The sequence below is a fragment of the Leptonychotes weddellii genome, chromosome X (genome assembly GCF_054177405.1).
Source record: "Leptonychotes weddellii isolate Sample4059 chromosome X, ASM5417740v2, whole genome shotgun sequence".
Classification (NCBI taxonomy): Eukaryota; Metazoa; Chordata; class Mammalia; order Carnivora; family Phocidae; genus Leptonychotes; species Leptonychotes weddellii.
The window spans coordinates 42,546,819-42,566,679 of record NC_138385.1 but is presented as its reverse complement, the minus strand read 5'-3'; the positions used below and the strand labels follow the sequence as shown (position 1 = coordinate 42,566,679).

At 36.1% G+C, this 19,861-nt stretch overlaps 1 protein-coding gene across 2 annotated transcripts in view; it reads left to right on the top strand.

Annotated features, from left to right (window-relative positions):
* The window catches only part of LOC102727555 (protein diaphanous homolog 2), a 687,910-nt gene that overhangs the window by 454,922 nt on the left and 213,127 nt on the right, over positions 1 to 19,861 (top strand). For both annotated transcript variants that reach the window (XM_081808540.1, XM_081808541.1), the window contains exon 20: positions 10,442 to 10,605. In XM_081808540.1, the coding sequence (XP_081664666.1) occupies positions 10,442 to 10,605 (164 nt within the window). The remainder of the gene's footprint in view (positions 1 to 10,441; positions 10,606 to 19,861) is intronic.

The window sequence follows — 19,861 nt, the reverse complement described above, 5'->3', positions numbered from 1 at the left end:
GCTAATTTCATCATGTTGTAAAATGGAGTTAGTAATAGCATATATGCATCATAGGGCCATTGGGAGGGTTAAATATGACAACACTTATAAAGCATTTAACTCAGTGCCTGGTTCATTGTAGAGTTCAATAAACGTTACTTTCTGCTATTGCTGCTCTGCTATTATTTTATCTGTCTCTCAACACTAGTTTATAAATTCAGTGAGGGTTAGAAACCATGTCTTATCACTTTACTTTCTTTTTCTCTACTTAATCTCTCACAGTTTTGTATACAGTGTTGCTACATGATAAATGATGCTGAGAACTGAATGTGAGGTAAAGCTGGAGGTAGGACTTGATCTAATTAATGTCTGTGCATGCATGATATGAATATTAAATAATAATACTGACATTCCAAATATACACATCAATCTCAAATTGTATAATCATAACTCTTAGGTTACTCTAAACACAACTGTTTGCATGCCAGTCTGCATAGTTATGTATTGCCTAACACCTGCTCTTTTTTAGCTGCCTTTGATTCTATGTAACATTCTTAATAATTTATCAAATATGCTCTAATTGAATATTTATATAAGATATACTAATTAGCAAGTAGACTTACTCTCATTTGGACAATACTCTATGTTCCATTAGTCCTAGGGGTTTTTTGTTGTTGTTATCATTGTTAGTGTGGTGTGTGTATGTGTGTGAATTTAGCTAGCATCTCTTATGCCTTTGAGCAGAAGAAAACTGATCCCATCACTTCCTTGTTTAAAACTCACCAGACAATTTTCTCAGGAAAAATTTCAAAATGCTTAAGATAAGACCTGTAGAATCTAGCCACTACACACTTCAGGAACCTTCTCCCTCCTGTCCCCCACTTACTCCATAGGCTTTCACATTCCAGGCCTTTTTCCTCTTCTTCATGTTCTTAGAATATTTAATATCTTTCAGAACCATCATACACCCTACCCCAGTGTTCCTCCTCTTGGCTCTTCCCCTTCAGGTCTCAGGTCTCCCAAATATATATTCTTTAACAACCTCTGCTTTACAATTATATTTATTTTTAAATTTTTTTATTTCTTTGTTTAATGTATATTGTCCCACTAAACTATCATGCCAAGAAAGCAGTGACCAGTGACCTTTTTGTGAATATTAGCTACTGTATTCTCAGCACCTAGAAGATAACTGGCACAAAGCAGGCACTTAATAAATAGATTTGAATAAATGAATGAAAAAATCACTCTTTGGGCTGTCTAAGAATGCAAAGGTAGTCCATCTTCAAAGGAAGGGTAAAAAGAAATCTACACAAAAGACAAAACGGAGTGAATAATGAAAGGGGTAGAGAAAAGGAGTTCTGAGTGTACCTCTTACCTTTGTCATCACATTTATGGCTTTAACTGGAAGCTGATTTAAATACATTTTCTTGGGTCGCCTGGATGGCTCAGTCATTAAGCATCTGCTTTCAGCTCAGGTCATGATCCCAGGGTCCTGGGATCAAGCCCGCATCGGGCTCCCTGCTCGGCGGGAAGCCTGCTTCTCCCTCCCCCACTTCCCCTGCTTGTGTTCCCTCTCTGGCTGTCTCTCTCTGTCAAAAAATAAATAATAAACCTTTTAAAAAAAAACAAAACAAGACAAAAATTTTTATACCCGGCTGACTTAGGCCATCTGTGGAAAAGTGGGGTCACTAACAAAATGGTTTCATCTCTTCAGTAACATAATTGCCTCCTATATGTTAAAAACTGGGGATTTGGTTCAAAATTTTTATCATTAACTATGCTATCTTTGTTATATTGTTTTGTAATCTGATTTTTAAAAGAATTTTGTAGTCTATATCCTAAACTATTTTAAAGTATTGTGTTGAATCCAAATGGAAATTAACAGATGCATTCGTTATTGTCCTTGTTAAAATTTCACATTTTAAAATATTTGTCCACACCTATTTATCACATAATGTGTGATTTGTAAGTAAATTCCAACTACTTTAATATGTGTTAATGTTATTTTTAAAAGATAGATTTCTTTAAAATATTAATTTTTTACTAAAAATGATATACTCAAATAGAAACATTAGTATTTTCTTTTTAACATTTAGAGGAATATTTTCTGGAAGGTTATAGAAAGAGGAAATGATATTTATATTCTTTAATAGAGTGTATGTTTGTGACTTCCTTTTATTTTAATGAATAATTATGCCATGTTGCTAACTAAAGCTTGTGTGAAGGTTAAGTGGATCTCAAGTTGATTTTTCCACGTTCTCAACAATCCAGCAGTAATGCTATTCCAAATTTCAAGTTTTTTATTAAAATCGTAACTAATGTACTCCTTATGAAAATGAGAAATTTTAAGAACTGATTTAACTCAATTAGCTGTGAGATACATAAACTCCTTCATTCCCAGTGCCCTACTAATGCTTATTTTGGCTCTACTGGAACAAGTTTTCTGTGGTACCAATTACTCTTTATATCAAAATGAAGTAAAATGATAAATAGTGTTCTCTGCCTAGTATTTGATGAAGCAATACTATTCAGGGGAGGAAAAAGTTTTCCTCAACCCTCTCAGGGTCTCTGGGTAGGTCTAAAAATTAAACTGACAAAGAGATTAACAGGAGAAAAGCATACAAATTTATTGAATATAACTTTCACATGACATGGGAACCTTCATTAGGAAGTTAAGACCCAAAGAAATTGTTAAACCTCTTTTTTATGCTAGATTTGCTAAAGACTAGAAAGTAGTGGAAAGGTATAATAGTGCAAAAAGCATGAGCTAAGTGTATTAAACTGAGGGGAACTTAGCAAGCCCTGTTTATTCAGATTCTTCTCATTATCCCTCCATCTTGGGGATAAGGGTAGTTTTTCCTCAGGGTATAAGGAAGCCACTTTGCATATGGAGGTCTTATAACTTGCTTCAGGAGAAGGTCAGAGTGACCTTCCTGCTTCCTCCTTTCTTTTAAAATTTTGAATATGCCATGGTGCCATATCTTGGGGTAGCATGTCCTGAAGCCTATCAGCTATTTTACCAGTTAGAGGGCAAGGGTTAACAATACCTACCTTTAACCAATTTATAGACAGGTAGGTACAGCTACCAAAAATAGTGAAAAATGATATATAATGTACCTAAAAGTGTAAAGAAAATAATTTGCTTTTATTTGAGTAAATGCCTATGGGTGAATTATAGCTGTTTCAGGTTGAATTTTAATTCCATGCTATTACAATATTACTAAGGAATATCCTCTATAAATTTATATATACTCACACAAAAATATAGATGATAAAGCTTTAGACAATTCTGTATAGTACATAAATACCCAAGTAACTGAAGACTGCTTCCCAGTCAGCTTTTCAAGTGAGTTAATATAAAAAGGCTTTGTGGGAGTTACAGTATATGTTTTATAAATTAAATTTCCAGATTCAGAACAAGATTAAGATCAAATGGTTTAAAATTAATACTTATAAAAGTTTAACATTTTACCTGCTAGTGTTTTAAAATGTTGAACACATTTTAGTTTATCAACCTTGCAATGAATACTTCTCTTAGGGAGAAGATGATGGGATTTTATTTCAGTTATTTTGACTAACTTCCAAGCTGGAAATATCAAAAATGTTTGTCTTTATAGCATAAGGAATTTGAGTCAAATAGTAAAAGAAAAATTGCTCTAAATTGTTTTCCCCCCTTATATTTGATAACTACTTTATATGTATTAGATATGCTCACTTTACCACCTTAAGGTTATACATATTTTAAGGATATAAAATACTTTGAATTACCTCATCTTGGAAATTCTTCTTGGAAAGTCCATTGTTTTCTTATGGTTCTTCTCTCTAAATATTTCAAAAACTCCCAAGGTTGTTTAAGCAGGTGGGAAGAGGTCACTCTACTTTTCAACCCCAGGATAGTCTAATCATCCTCCCCAAAGTACCCCATAATCTTTTGTCACTGATAATATTTCAACTATGTGCCAGGCACTATTCTAGGTGCTGATGAGTCAGTGGTCAATAAGACATGAAAGGTCTATTCATGGGCCACATTTTTAAGTAGGGAAGATAGGCAATAAAGAATTAAATTAAAAAGAGAGAGAATGTCTGATAGTTATAAGTTTGCATAATGTAAGTAAGCAAGAGTAATAGTAATGGAAGTGGATATTTTGAAGATTTCTCTATTTTTAGAAAGCAGGGGGAGGGGCAGAGGGAGAGGGAGAGAGAGTCTTAAGCAGACTCCATGCTGAGCATGGAGCCTGATGCAAGGCTTGATCTCATGACCCTGGGATAGCGACCTGAGCCAAAACCAAGAGTTGGTAGCTCAACTGACTGCACCACCCAGGGGCCCCGGAAGTGGATATTTTAGATTAAGTGGTTGGGGAAAGCCTCTGTGAGGAGGTGACATTTGAGCTGAGATTGATGATCTGGTGAAAAAGAAACATTCTAAGCAGAAGGAACAGCATGTGCAAAGTCCCTGAGTTGAGTATGAAAACTTGGTATGTTCAAGGGGGAGAAAAGTTAATGTGGCTGGTTATCATGGTTAAGAGGGAGAATGAGATGACATTATGTTGCAGAGGTGAGCAGAGGCCAGATCATGTGGATCGTCATAAACCCTGAGAAGTAGTTTAGATTTTATTCCAAGGGTTATGTTAAATTATTACAGGGTTTTCGGGAGAGGATTAACATTTGTGATACCAAGAGAGTCCACTTAAAACAACAACAGCATTCAAATAAAGATGTCAAGTAGGTGGTTGATTATAAAACTTAGTACCTCAGGGAACAGATTGGGGCTAGATATATAATTTGGAGGGGAGAGGTCACCAATATACATGGTATTTAAAGTTATGTGAATTACTTAGGTCAGTTAGAGAGAATGTAGATAGAGGACTCAGGATCAGGCCTTTCTGGTACTCTAAAATTTTATAGATGTTACCAGAGAAAGAGAGGAGGTAAGAAAAAGAAAAAATATTTTAAGCATGAGGGTGGGTGTCATAGACACTGAGTGGCTAAATGTATCTGAATCTGCTGAGACATCAAAAGGAGGACAGAGGGGTGAACATTGAATTTGGCAATATGATGGTTGTCATTATAAATAATTACATTTCTACCATATCAAAAGAACACTAGACTAGGTATTATGCAAGAGACTATCATGATGTCTCCAGTAGCTGAGGAAAAATAATTTTTCCTCTACCCTTCTGAGTTCCTCACTGAGACCCCCTTGTAATAAAAGACAGATTAACAAGAGAAAACCAAAGAGAAGTTTATTAACATGTATACCTCATGTATACATGGGAAATACCAAGGGAAAAATGAGTAACTCCCTGAGGTAGCCCAAGCTACCAGTTTATTTTTTTTAAATAAGGTGTCTTTAATTTCAGTATGGTTAACATACAGTGTTATATTAGTTTCAGGTGTACAGTATAGTGATTCAGCAATTCTATACATTGCTCAGGGTTCATCGTAAGTGTACTCTTTAATCCCCATCCCCTATTTTACCCATTCCCCCAACCTACCTCCCTTCTGGTAACCATCAGTTTGTTCTATAGTGAAGAGTCTGTTTCTTGGTTTATCGCTCTCTCTTTTTTTTTTCCTTTGCTCATTTGTCTTGTTTCTTAAATTCTACATATGAATGAGATCATATGGTCTTTGTCTTTCTCTGACTGGCTTATTTCACTTACCATCATACTCTCTAGCTCCATCCATATTGTTGCAAATGGCAAGACTTCATTCTTTTTTATGGCTGAATAATATTCCTGTGTGTGTGTGTGTGTGTGTGTGTGTGTGTGTGTGTCTGTGTATGTATCACCTTTCTTTATCCATTCATCCATACATGGACACTTGAGCTGTTTCCATAATTTGGCTATTGTAAATAATGCTGCAATAAACATAGGGGTGCATGTATCCCTTTGAATTAGTGTATTTTTGTATTTTGGGGGTAAATACTCAGTAGTGTGATTACTGGATCATAAGGTAGTTCTATTTTTAACTTTTTGAGGAACCTCCATACTGTTTTCCACAGTGGCTGTACCATTTTGTACTCCTACCAACAGTGCAAGGAGGTTCCTATTTCTCCATATCCTCTCCAGCACTTGTTTCTTGTGTTTTTGACTTCAGCCGTTCTGAGGTGTAAGATGATATCTCATTGTAGTTTTGATTTGCATTTCCCTGATGAGTTATATTGAGCATCTTGTTATGTGTCTGTCAGCCATCTGGATGTCTTATTTGGAGAAATGTCTGCTCATGTCTTCTGCCCATTTTTTAACTGGATTATTTGTTTTGGGTTTTGAGTTGTATAATTTCTTTAAATATTTTGGATACTAAACCTAAGCTACCAGTTTAAATACCATCTTCAGCTAAAGACAGAAGAAAGAAAGGTGTGAGGACACTTGTTATAGGGAAGGGGAGAACGGTTAACAGGAAATTCACCATAAACAAGGGTAAGGTTTGTTATGCACATTTAAATCTGCAATTTAACGGTTGGTACTCTGGATACCATTGATTTTCTTGTGATTTAGAGTCATGCTTTTCTTCTTGGTACAGAGACGGAGACATCCTTTATAAATGTAAATTCCCCTTTCAAAAGGTAACTTTTACTCTTTTCAAAGCTTTTCCTATGTCTGCTCTTTCTCAATCAGCTCAAAATAATCTGTGCCATCTGCCCATTCTTAACTGGATTATTTGTTTTTTGGGTGTTGAGTTTGATAAGTTGTTTATAGATTTTGTATACTAACCCTTTATCAGATATGTCATTTGCAAATATCTTCTCCCAGTCAGAGAAAGACAAATACCATATGATTCCACTCATACATGGAATTTAAGAAACAAAACAGATGAACATAGGGGGTAGAAAAGAAAGAGGCAAACCATAAAACAGACTCTCAATGATAGAGAACAAACTGAAGGTTTGCTGGAGGGGAGGTGGGCAGGGGGATGAGTTAAATGGGTGATGGGTATTAAGGAGGGCACTTGTGATGAGAACTACATGTTGTATATAAGTGATGCATCACTAAATTCTATCCTGAAACTAATATTACACTATATGTTAACTGAAATTTAAATAAAAACTTGAAACAAAAACAAATAAATAAAAATCTATGCCAAAGAGGCATATTTTGGGGTGGCATATTCTGTTTCCCTTCACTACATGCTGACCCTAGATGGATGAGTACCTTCTGTCTAGTTTCTACAACTCTAAAATTTGAACACTGGTATTTCTCTACCTTTTTGATAAGATTGTTATGAAGACTATGGGACATAATGGAAGGGAAAACATATTGTAAATGGTAAAATTCCATACAAATGCAAATTAATAATGGGAGAATTATTTGTAATATTAGATTATAAACTTCTTAAGGGGTTGGATTGGATTAGGCTCTAATGATCATTACAGCCATCACAATGCTTAGCATAGTACTAACCAGTGAATTTAATAGGTGCTCAAAAAAATAAAATAAAAATTTCCTAAATGAAATAAAAGGATGAAAAGGAATGAGGGTGTCTAGCTCTTTTTTACCTGCAGTCCCAGTTAGGATTTGGTGACTTCATTGCATGTGTGAGAGATTTCCAGGGCTGACTCATGCCATCTATCCCTTTTATAAAATAATCACTTTGAAGAAGATAAGTAAAGGACTTGGAGATTGGGCTGCTTTCCATTTGTTATTTCTAAGAGAAGCCATTCCCAGAATTTTTCAAATTTTCTTACTTTGGTACACAGACAGAATTTTCTGAAATCAGGTTTTTTGTGTGTTTTTTTTCTGGAAGAACAAATTTGTGAAGTCGTGTATCACTACATGGACATATTGTAGCTGGTGAAAAACTGTTATGATAAATGGGAAACATACAGTTTTTTTCCTTTTTTATCTTCGGCTTTTCCCTGTGTGGTACAGATGTTGAGCCTTGTGAAATATACAGTTTAATACTTTGCATTGTAAATAGAGTACAAGTAAATGCCCTTTGATAACTTTTATGCCTAGCAAGTCTCTGGCATGAGTCTGTTTTGTTTGGGTAGGAGAGACTAGCAAACAAAAATCTCACTTTCATTCTGTGCTAGGAAATGAAGAGTATTGTCTTATTTCTGCAACTCATAAACAAAATGTTTAACACTTTCTTAGGAGTCAAAGAACATATGGTGATAGTCTCAAATGTGTATGCAGCATTATATGAGATCCTTTTGTTGGTAAAAAGAAAGTAGAGTAAGTCAAAAATGCATTAATACTTTCAGTCTATTGAGGTCAAAATGGACTTGAGGGTTGAAAGATTTAAAGATTGTTAGCAGGGAGGAGGTTGTTGTGTTGCTAATGTGAATGCTAATATTTAAGTAGCCTAAGAAAGAACATAGGTAGGGTCCCGTCTCACTTTTAAAATCAATTGTATCCAATAAGTGTCAGCTGCAAAGTAATTTTCCAGAAATGGTCTGAAAAAAGAAAAAAAAAGAAATGGTCTGATTTTCTCCATTGACTTCCATTGTAAAATGAGAGCTGTGTTCCCCTCAAAAATAAATTTGGCCCCAAGTTATAATAAAACATACTGAAGAATTCAGAAAATCTTAAATATAAGATTTATACTTTTAGAAATTTTATATCTTTATATTTGTAAATTTTAAGATTTATCTTAAAATCATACAATCGGTTATTTCAAAACACATTTATCAGTGCCTGATAAAATAATACTACCATAAAATATTAATACACTATAGTAGACCTTGTAATAGCGTGCCTCAACCTGTGCTATTATCCTTCTTTTATAATTCTAAGTATTTTACCTTTTCACAAAAAGACATTTTACTTCTTTGATCATTGATTTTTTTAAATTTAACTCTAATTTTTAAAGGTGGATTTGGTTTCCTTTATTCTTCATTGTTAGCCCACTTAACCTTTCTCTGAAGCATTCTTACCAATTTACATTCAAAAGTTATTAGCCATTAGAAGAAAGACTAGAAGAAAATACTCCAAAATGTTCACAATATTTGCTCTGAGTTAATGAAAATTTTAGTTGGTTTTTGTTTTCGAAGTCGCCTAAAGAGATTTTTTTTTTTTTATAAAGAGAGAGAAAGGGGCGCCTGGGTGGCTCCGTCCTTGGGCATCTACCTTTGGCTGAGGTCATGATCCTAGGGTCCTGGGATAGAGCCTGCATCGGGCTCCCTGCTCGGCGGGAAGCCTGCTTCTCCCTTTCCCACTCCCCCTGCTTGTGTTCTCTCTCTCGCTGTCTCTCTCTCTGTCAAATAAATCTTTAAAAAAAAAGAGAGAGAGAGATTGGGGTACTTGGGTGGCGCAGCCAGTTAAGCATCTGACTCTTGGTTTTGGCTCAGGTCATGATCTCAGGGTTGTGAGGGTGAGCCCTGAGCGGGGCTCTGCACTCAGAGCAGAGTCTGCTTGGGCAGGGGGAGCAGAGGGAGAGAGAGCCTTAAGCAGGCTCCACGCCTGGCACAGCTTTTCTAGAGCATACTACTCAAAGTGTATCCAGGACTGGCAGCCTCAGCATCACCTGGGAACTCAGTAGAAAGTGTAATTCTCAGCCTCCTGGGCTCAGTCCCAGCAAACAGCAGTCTGGGTTTTAGCAAGCCCTTTGGGTGACTAAGGTTCTGGCGCTATAGGAGAATCTCTCCCCCTCTTTCCCATCTCCCTTTCTCTCCCTCCGTCTTCTCCCTTTCTCTTCATACCTCCCTCTTGCCTTCCCTCTCTTCTCTCCCTCTCCTTCCCCTCTTCATGTGGGATACACACACACACACACACATGTAGCCTATATATAGAATTCACTGTGACCTCTCTCTAAACAGAATGTGTGTATTTAAAAAGAGAATATTTTTTTCTAAGTTTTTTGTTGTTCGTTTCTGCCCTACCTTGTTCATTAAAAGATAACTGAGGCAGTTTTCTGGTATTTGTACTTATATGCTTTCATTTAGCAAACATGTTTTGCATGGTTATACATTAGATAGTTATGCCTAGTTTACAAATTTTTGAAACCAATTAACCAATAAAATGACTCTAGCAAGTTATTGTAGACTGACTTGTGTCCCTGCAAAAATTCATATGTTGAAGCCCTAACCCCCAGAATCTCAGAATGTGACTGACTGTATCTGGAGATAGGGTTTTAAAGAGGCAATTAAGTTAAAATGAGGTCCTTAGGGTGTACCCTACTCCAATATGACTAGTGTCCTCATAAGAAGAGGAGATGGGGACACAAACACAGGCAGAGGGACCACCACGTGAGGATATAGTGAGAAGGTGGCCATCTACAAGCTAAGGAGAGAGGCCACAGAAGAAACCAAACTTGCCAACACCTTGATATTGAACTTCTAGCTTCCAGAATCGTGAGAAAATACATTTCTGTTGTTTAAGCTACCCAGTCTGTGGTATTTGTTATGGCAATCGTGGCAAATTAATATGTAAGTATTTATAAAAATGATGGTATCATTCAATCTTAACATCTAGTGTTTGCCTTTAAGATGCTATTGGGTCATGTTCCTTAACAGAAAGCTACAGCTTTACAAAGAGTGCCAGAGACCAGTATGAAAAACTGTTCACCATGCACAACAACATGCTAAAGCTCTATGAGAATCTTGGAGAATACTTTATTTTTGACTCTAAGACAGTGAGCATAGAAGAGTTCTTTGGTGATCTCAGCAACTTCCGAACTTTGTTTCTGGTGAGTAATACATCTTAAAGGATTGCAAGGCCTGTTGTTTGTGTTTTTTTAAAAATTTCGTCTGTTAGCATTTTATGTACCTATTGATCATATTGATTTCATGTTATAGTCCTTTACCAGAAATTGACAGATATTTTATACCTGTGACATAGATAAAAATGGTTGGCTGGCTTAATATATAATGGGGACTTAAATGAATTATCTTCAACTTTAGATATATATGGGAATTTTTCTACTGAAATTTTATAAGAAAATGAACGAATTGGTACTTAAATGATGTTTTTATACAGCATAGTATTATAATTTGACCTACCTTAAAAATTAATATCTAAAGTCATCTTTCACTTAATACATTAAAATGCTATGATCTGTGAGCAAGCTTTTGTCATAGTCTATATGAGAAATCAATTCTAAATTAGACTTATATAAATGACCTGGAATACTTAAATTTTCTTTCATACTGTAGGTTCCTGTTTCAAACTATAACTCTTGGGGATGACAGTAAATATTAGCATTAATTAGAGATGGGTAATCAGGGTGCCAGTTACGATGCTAGAGGGAAGCAAAAGCTTTACTGTATAAATGTTGTGGAAATACTACTACATCAAAAACTAATGATGTAATGTATGGTGATTAACATAACATAATAAAAAAATTTAAAAAAAATGTTGTGGAGGGCGCCTGGGTGGCTCAGTTGGTTGAGCGGCTGCCTTCAGCTCAGGTCATGATCCTGGAGTCCCGGGATCGAGTCCCGCATCGGGCTCCCTGCTCAGCGAGGAGCCTGCTTCTCCCTCTGACCCTCCCCCCTCTCATGTACTCTCTCTCATTCTCGCTCTCGCAAATAAATAAATAAATCTTTAAAAAAAAAAATGTTGTGGAAATAGTTCTCTGCATCCAGTGAAAAAGTAGAAAAGCACAGACTCCGATTATGATAGTAATAGCGAGATATGCATAATAGTTGATATCAAATAAGTAAAGTTTCATGTATTTTAAAGAAGGAATTCTAGCAATTATCCCCAACAGGAAGATCAGTTAGCATACGAATTCGTTGCAGTTTGAGGTACGTTTCTATCCCCAAAGCAGTTATTTGCTAAGTAAGGCTCTCTCTCTTGACTATGTTGCCCCATGAAATTGTTGGATTGTGGTATGACTTGCACAGTCGGTGAGATACAGATATTTTTGTGGAAAGCATTTGCTTTTATCTACTAAGTTAGGACATATAACCCAGAGCACATCCTATTTTTGGTGATAGAAGCTAAATAAAAGCTTTCATAAATATGATCATTTGTCTTTTTTTTTTCTGAGAATCTTAGCTTATTTTGGTCTTTGGTCTTTACCCCTTAATAGACATATATATTTACCTTTTTAGCTGGCCAGTAAGTAGTAAAATGTGTTCTGGCAATGACTCGCCCAACTATTTTCAAAACTTAAAAGTTATAAATATGACGTGAACCTATGAATACCTATGTTATATCTACTTGGACTGTTTTCAAGAAGAAAAAAAAATATGTTGAAAAGGAATGAAGACTAGAAAATACACTTCAGTTGACATATTGAAAAGATAAATCCAGTAAGTTATTTTTGTAACATCAATGTCTGTGGGTAAATGGAGATAAATATAATTAATATTGTCAATCTCTATTAAAAAGTGCCTTGTTTTAACATGGATTGGATGTGAAAACATTGTCACATTAGTGCTCCTCACCTCCCTGATACACAGTCATAGAATAGAATTTGATGTACTCCCATTTTATAGCATTTAAGGACAATTCCTGTGTGGCAGCCTGTGTTTAATCATGTTAACCAGATGCTTAGAAATCTTGCTAAGAACTAGAACTGTATTTGTATTACTTCCCAATCATAAGTTGTTGGGTTATTTTTTTAATGTAATGATGTCATTTTTAAGAAGACCTGACTCTACGGCCTGGTGCTGTTACTAATAAGCTGCGTGAGTTTATATAAGTCATTTATCCTTTGTAGCTACGTATTTATTTATTAAAATGAAGTGATTTTACTCCTGATCTCTAAGAATTTATTCCTCTTTAGAAGTCTATGAGTCATAGAATTTCAGAGAGTAATGTGAATTGTATACATAAATAGGATATATTTGTCTACTGACTTCCTGTGTGTATAGCTTGAATACAGGGAAATAATTTGTCACAAATTATTCTCATTGTAAATAAGTTGACATTCTGGAGTCCAGTTTTGTGTACATTTATGTGAATTTCTTGAGATCCTGCTAAGATTGATTTTAAAGCTTTCAAAACAGGTAACCATGTCCTACAATGTGTCCTGGTCAGCCACCACCGTCTGCCTTTCAGAACACTATTACTATCATTTTTTTCTCCAAATCATTATTGACTTGCTGGCATGAGAGCTAAATGTACAACTTATTGGTTGTTTTGAACTTGGGTTGGTTGTGTAACCTCCCTGGCCATCAGTTTCCTCATTTATAAAATACAGGTGATAATTCCTGACATTTCTTTCTCAGCACTATGTGAAAGCACCTCATAACCTATGCTATGCAGATGGAGAATATTATCAGCCATACTCTGTCCATCCATTTGATTATTTTTTATTGAGAATCAATTTGATTTTGGTAATGCTCTGGGTCCAGAGAGAAAAGGAAGAAAATAGTCTCTCTCTACCCATGAATGAAAAGACACAGACAGGTAAATACAATGTAATTTGATAGTGCTGCCTTAGCAATATCAAGGTGCTATAATAATGCAAAGGAAGAACTGCCTAACCCTGCCTGAGCTGGCCTGAGAAGCCTTCACAGAGAAAGTAACATTTGGGCAGAGTCAGGAAAAACCGTAGGTGTTTGACAAGTAAACTTTGACAAGCAGATTTAACGGTTTTACACCTGACCTATAAGCTGAACACTCCTAAATCAACACCAACTTCAGTCAATCATTTGTGTTCCCCATGTTCCTATTTCATAGTGAGCTTAAAGTGATTTCACTCTCCCAGGGGAGGGAAGAACCCTGAAAGAGAGACAAAAATTGTAATCGCCAGAAGTTCCCATTTTCTTAGTGTTTTGTGTATTTGGCTTCAGGGTTCCTACTGCTAAAAACATATTGGACTATAGATGAAGGCAATAAAATACCAGTATTGCTGAGAAGAAAATAAGAGTTCTGATTCATGTGCTACCAAAAATTACTTCCAAATGAGCTCAGAGTTTCATCTTGGGAGATCTATTTGGCATGTATAGCATAAACAAAAGGCACATACTAAAAAGTCTTCCTCAGAGAGATATCCTCTAAAGGATGGGGGAAATGGAAATAAAAGGGTTTGACATTATGGATTAAGACCTTTTTCAAAATAATCACATTCAAATTAATGAAAGCAAAATTGGATAATCTCAAAGAGATGCTGCTATATTAATTATTCATATCGTTCATATTATATATTACTCAACTGAGGATGTTAAAGATATTCAAGATGAGTGTCCTATACATTAGCATGAAGATATATGTAATTGGAAACATTTCTAAATTCAGAATTAAGTCTCTCTTTCTAGTTAGCTTCCTGACATCGTCAGAGTTCAAAAAACTGCTTATAATATAGGCAAGATTAATTAATAATCCCTGAATTTAAGTTGAATATTTTATGGAAGAAAATAAAATTCCACATTTATAGAATGTCTGGATATCTTTTTTTGCTTATTATTCTTTATGCTTCAGTTAGTTCAAATAGTTGGCTACACAGTCTTTTTTCTTTCGAGATATTTTGAATAGAATATTCAAAATCAGTGAACCTTATATGTTTCACTGCCATGCAGTATCTAGCTTAGGCATAAAAATTAATTTCAGCTGTTGGGAAAGTGTTTGAGGCAAGTATTATATACTTCAGTAACTTTCATAGCTCTAAATAAATTATAGAAAATATTTCTTTTGTATTTTAAATCTTTCAGTTTCCTGTTGATTCTGTGTGTTTTTGTTTTGTTTTTTAAAGAACAATATGTTACCCAGGTACTCAATTAATTTTTGTTTTGTGTGTGTTCTCTTTCTATAGCTCATATACTGGAAATATAGGAACAAGGCTTTATAGAATTAATAGATTCATTTACATAAGAAGAAAATGTTACCATTACTATTAATCATGCTAGAAGATTTCCCCTCAACAAAATAAGTATTTGCTGCCATTCATTTGATAAATAAACTTTAACATTTTTAAATCACAATTTCCTTTAACAATTTTTGAACAGCTCTTAGATGAATATTAAAATCACTAAGTGTTAGGAGGCTAAGTGATAGCTATATTTATGCCATCATTCAGTCTTCTTGCTTCTATCTCCTAAATGTCTTAGAATCCATTCATTTCTCTCCAATACCACTGATGCTGTTAATTCTGGGCCTCTACCATCTCTCAGCTGGACTATTATAATGATGTTCTGACCAGTGTCTGTGTCCACTTCTCTTATTCTTCTAATCCATTCACCACATTAAAGTCAGAATAAAACTGAAAACAAAACAAGACATTGTTACTTTCCTGACCTAAAATTCTTTAACGAATTCTCTGTAGCCTCAAGATGAAATCTAAACTGTTTCAAATTAAAGTGGCTTCTAAAATCAAAAGAACTATGGTTACTTAAAGGCTGGACCACCTATGCGTGGCTGACTGAGCCATAATCACTTAATGTGTACTCTCCTCCCAGACTGGTAAAAGTAAAGTATGAAAGTGGAAGCAGCAGAACAAGACAACACATAAGGGTCTAAGAGGACCTGAGCGTCTTCGAACAGAGAGAAACTTAGGGAGCACAGTATTAAAACTAAATGAAGGCTCAGAGGCAAAGGTGTGATTGCCATTATGCCTTAATTGATCCCATATAGCAAGTATGACATGGGGAGTTATGAAACTGAGGTTATTCTTATCTTCATTCTCATTTAGGGATGGTCTTCCTTCTGTCTTAAGTAATTGTCCTTTCAAAATCTGAACTTGCATGAGAGCTCCTTATGTACCCATGTTGGCTTATGGAGATATTTAATTTTGAGAAGCTCTCATTTCTCTCAAGCTGTGTTCCTCTTTATAAGGTCTCAATCATGTCTAAATCTAAAGTATAATTGAAAAGCCAAAGTGAACACCTGCATTTAGTTACACTCAAAAGACTAAATTGATATATACAGAACATTTTTATTCATTCATTAAAGGCAATTTGTCTTTAAAGAAATGAGGATGGGGGCGCCTGGGTGGCTCAGTCATTAAGCGTCTGCCTTCAGCTCAGGTCATGATCCCAGAGTCCTGGGATCGAGCCCCACATCGGGCTCCCTGCTCAGTGGGAAGCCTGGTTCTCCCTCTCCCACTCCCCCTGCTTGTGTTCCCTCTCTCGCTGTGTCTCTCTCTGTCAAATAAATAAAATCTTTAAAAAACTAAATAAATAAAATAAAATAAAGAAATGAGGATGAATTTTTGCATGAAAAGATTATATATATAATTTCTGATCCAAGAAGACTTAAGTTATTTTGACACATTTTTAAACCTTCAATTTACAAAGTACTTGACATTTAAAGGAAACTTTAGTGCAATGTTATAAAAATGGTGGACTTATAAAAGAAACCAAATATATTCTTTAACAAAGGAGAGTCTTAATCAGTAATATAAACTCTGTTCTCTAAAGTTCCATCATCCAAAATCTCTCTTAGATGCCTCGTAATTTGATGTATCTTTGCTTTGCCAATAAAATGATAATTAATATTGTAAAGATACCTTCGAGAAACTGCAAAAACCCTGATGTCCCTCTCGAATAGTGTAGTTTTATTTGTAAGCTAAGTATCTCCAGGCCTCAGCACCTGTGAATTCAGATGGGGGGGTCACCTTAGTAACAATAATCCAGATATCCCAAATTATCTCTTCTTTACCTCCCCTGGCAGGACGCAAGCTCCCTGCAAAGTCTCCACTCCCACAAATACATCTGGAGTCATCTCATATGGCAGAACATGTTAGCTATAGTTACCACTTGACATTTGCTCACAGATATTTGAGTGCCTACTATTCTAGGGTGATGGGAATATAGCACTGACCGAAACAGACAAAGAAGCCCTGCCCTTCCTATCCTGCTACAGCTCCGGCTCCCCTCTGCCTTTTGCTGGCAAAGCTGTATGGGGCTGCCCTCAGTGAAAATCCATCTGGACCAAGGTTGCAGTCTCCTACTGCTCTAGTTTTGCCACCAATCCTTATAGTACCGTAGTGGTGTTATGCTCAGTGCAAAGGTAGCTGTGTTTCATAGCACACTTCATAAAAACAGTTCCTTTTGCTTCTCTTCCGATCCCATTCCCCTTGAAGGCTTAAAAAATTTTCAACTCCTAGAGACCTCAAAGGAATCCTAAATCCATAAGCCCCTCTATTCCCCTCCATCCTTCCTTTTGTTCTGTGACCTAGGCATGTATCTAACTCTTCCTAGAAGCCAGGGATAAATAAAGTACCAGCATAAATCCTTTCATGCAAATAGAACCTAAGGGCCCACCAACTCCCTCTCTAATCACACACACCCCCAGATAATTAATTCCCTTTGAGCTCGGCTGGGACCAGCCTACCTATGTAGCCTTAGGTTTATTTTGATCTACTGCAGCTCTTTGAAAATAGGCAATCCATGGAAAATATATGGTTACTCTATTACGCAGAATGTTTGACCAGAATTCCTCATTCACCAGCTGTGGCAGAGAACAGACTTTATTACTGTACTATACAAACATCATTGAATTCTTTTTTTTTTTTTTTAAAGAAAAAGATGTCACCTATCAACTGTTGTATTCTGTTTGACTGCTTACTTTGGGTCAGGAGTAGATGTCCTATCCCCCCACAACAAAGAAATATCCGGTCTAAAATGTCAATAGAGCCAAGATTGAGAAACTCTACTTTAGGGTTATCTGCTGAAGATTTTTTTTTTAATTTTCATTTGGAAAACAGTGTGAGATGATTCAAATTAGTAAGCAAAATTTATACCAGATAAGTTAATAACACATTTATTTTTCATATCAGTTTAATATTTTAATGATAATTTCAGTTATCAACTTGATCGCTGTAAGGTTTGTTTTAGTTACTAATATTTTCTGTATCATTAAAAGATGTCCTGGTTCATATGGCTTGTAAAATTTTTATTTTATTTTATTTTTTCTGAGAATCTCTGATTTTCATTTTTTTAAATTAACATATAATGTATTATTTGTTTCGGGATACAGGTCTGTGATTCATCAGTCTTACACAATTCACAGTGCTCACCATAGCACATACCCTCCCCAATGTCCATCCCCCAGCCACCCCATCCCTCCCACCCCCCCTCCACTCCAGCAGCCCTCAGTTTGTTTCCTGAGACTAAGAGTCTCTTATGGTTTGTCTCCCTCTCTGCTTTCGTCTTGTTTCATTTTTGCCTCCCTTCTCCGATGATCCTCTGTCTTGTTTCTCAAATTCCACATATCACTGAGATCATATGATAATTGTGTTTCTCTGATTGATTTATTTCACTTAGCATAATACCCTCTAGTTCCATCCATGTCATTGCAAATGGCAAGATTTCATTGTTTTGGATGGCTGCATAATATTCCATTGTATATATATAACACACCTTCTTTATCCATTCATCTGTTGATGGACATCTAGGCTCTTTCCATAGTTTGGCTATTGTGGACATTGCTGCTATAAACATTGGGGTGCATGTACCCCTTCAGATCCCTACATTTGTATCTTTGGGGTAAATACCCAGTAGTGCAATTGCTGGGTCATAGGGTAACTCTATTTTCAACTTTTTGAGGAACCTCCATACTGTTTTCCAGAGTGGCTGTACCAGCTTGCATTCCCACCAACAGTCTAAGAGGGTTCCCCTTTCTCCGCATCCCTACCAACATCTGTCCTTTCCTGACTTGTTAATTTTATCCATTCTGACTGGCGTGAGGTGGTATCTCATTGAGGTTTTGATTTGGATTTCCCTGATGCTGAGCGATGTTGAGCACTTTTTCATGTGTCTGTTGGCCATTTGGATGTCTTCTTTGCAGAAATGTCTGTTCATGTCTTCTGCCCATTTCTTGATTGCATCATTTGTTCTTTGGGTGTTGAGTTTCATAAGTTCTTTATAGATTTTGGAGACTAGCCCTTTATCTGAAATGTCATTTGCAAATATCTTCTCCCATTCTGTCGGTTGTCTTTTGGTTTTGTTGACTGTTTCTTTTGCTGTGCAAAAGCTTTTTATCTTGATGAAATCCCAATAGTTCATTTTTGCCCTTGCTTCCCTTGCCTTTGGTGATGTGTCTAGAAAGAAGTTGCTGTGGCTGAGGTCGGAGAGGTTGCTGCCTGTGTTCTTCTCAAGGACTTTGATGGATTCCTGTTTCACATTGAGGTCTTTCATCCATTTTGAGTCTATTTTTGTGTGTGGTGTAAGGAAATGGTCCAGCTTCATTCTTCTGCATGTGGCTGTCCAATTTTCCCAACACCATTTGTTGAAGAGACTGTCTTTTTCCCATTGGACATTCTTTCCTGCTTTGTCGAAGATTAGTTGACCATAGAGTTCAGGGTCCATTTCCGGGATCTCTATTCTGTTCCATTGATCTATGTGTCTGTTTTTGTGCCAGGACCATACTGTCTTGATGATGACAGCTTTGTAATAGAGCTTGAAGTCTGGACTTGTGACGCCACCAGCTTTGCTTTTCTTTTTCAACATTCCTCTGACTGCTTGGAGTCTTTTCTGGTTCCATACAAATTTTAGGATTATTTGTCCCATTTCTTTGAAAAAAGTTGATGGTATTTTGATAGGGATTGCATTAAATGTGTAGATACTCTAGGTAGCATAGACATTTTCACAATATTTGTTCTTCCACTCCGTGAGCATGGAACGTTTTTCCACTTCTTTGTGTCTTCCTCAATTTCTTCCAGAGTATTCTATAGTTTTCTGAGTACAGATCCTTTGCCACTTTGGTTAGATTTCTTCCTAGGTATCTTATGGTTTTGGGTGCAGTTGTAAATGGGATCGACTGCTTAATTTCTCTTTCTTCTGTCTTGTTGTTGGTGTATAGAAATGCCACTGATTTCTGTGCATTGATTTTATATCCTGCCACATTACTGAATTCCTGTATGAGTTCTAGCAGTTTTGGAGTGGAGTCTTTTGGGTTTCCCACATAAAGTATCATATCATCTGCAGACAGTGAGAGTTTGACTTCTTCTTTGCCGATTCGTATGCCTTTTATTTCTTTTTGTTGTCTGATTGCTGAGGCTAGGACTTCTAGTACTATGTTGAAGAGCAGTGGTGATAGTGGACATCCCTCTC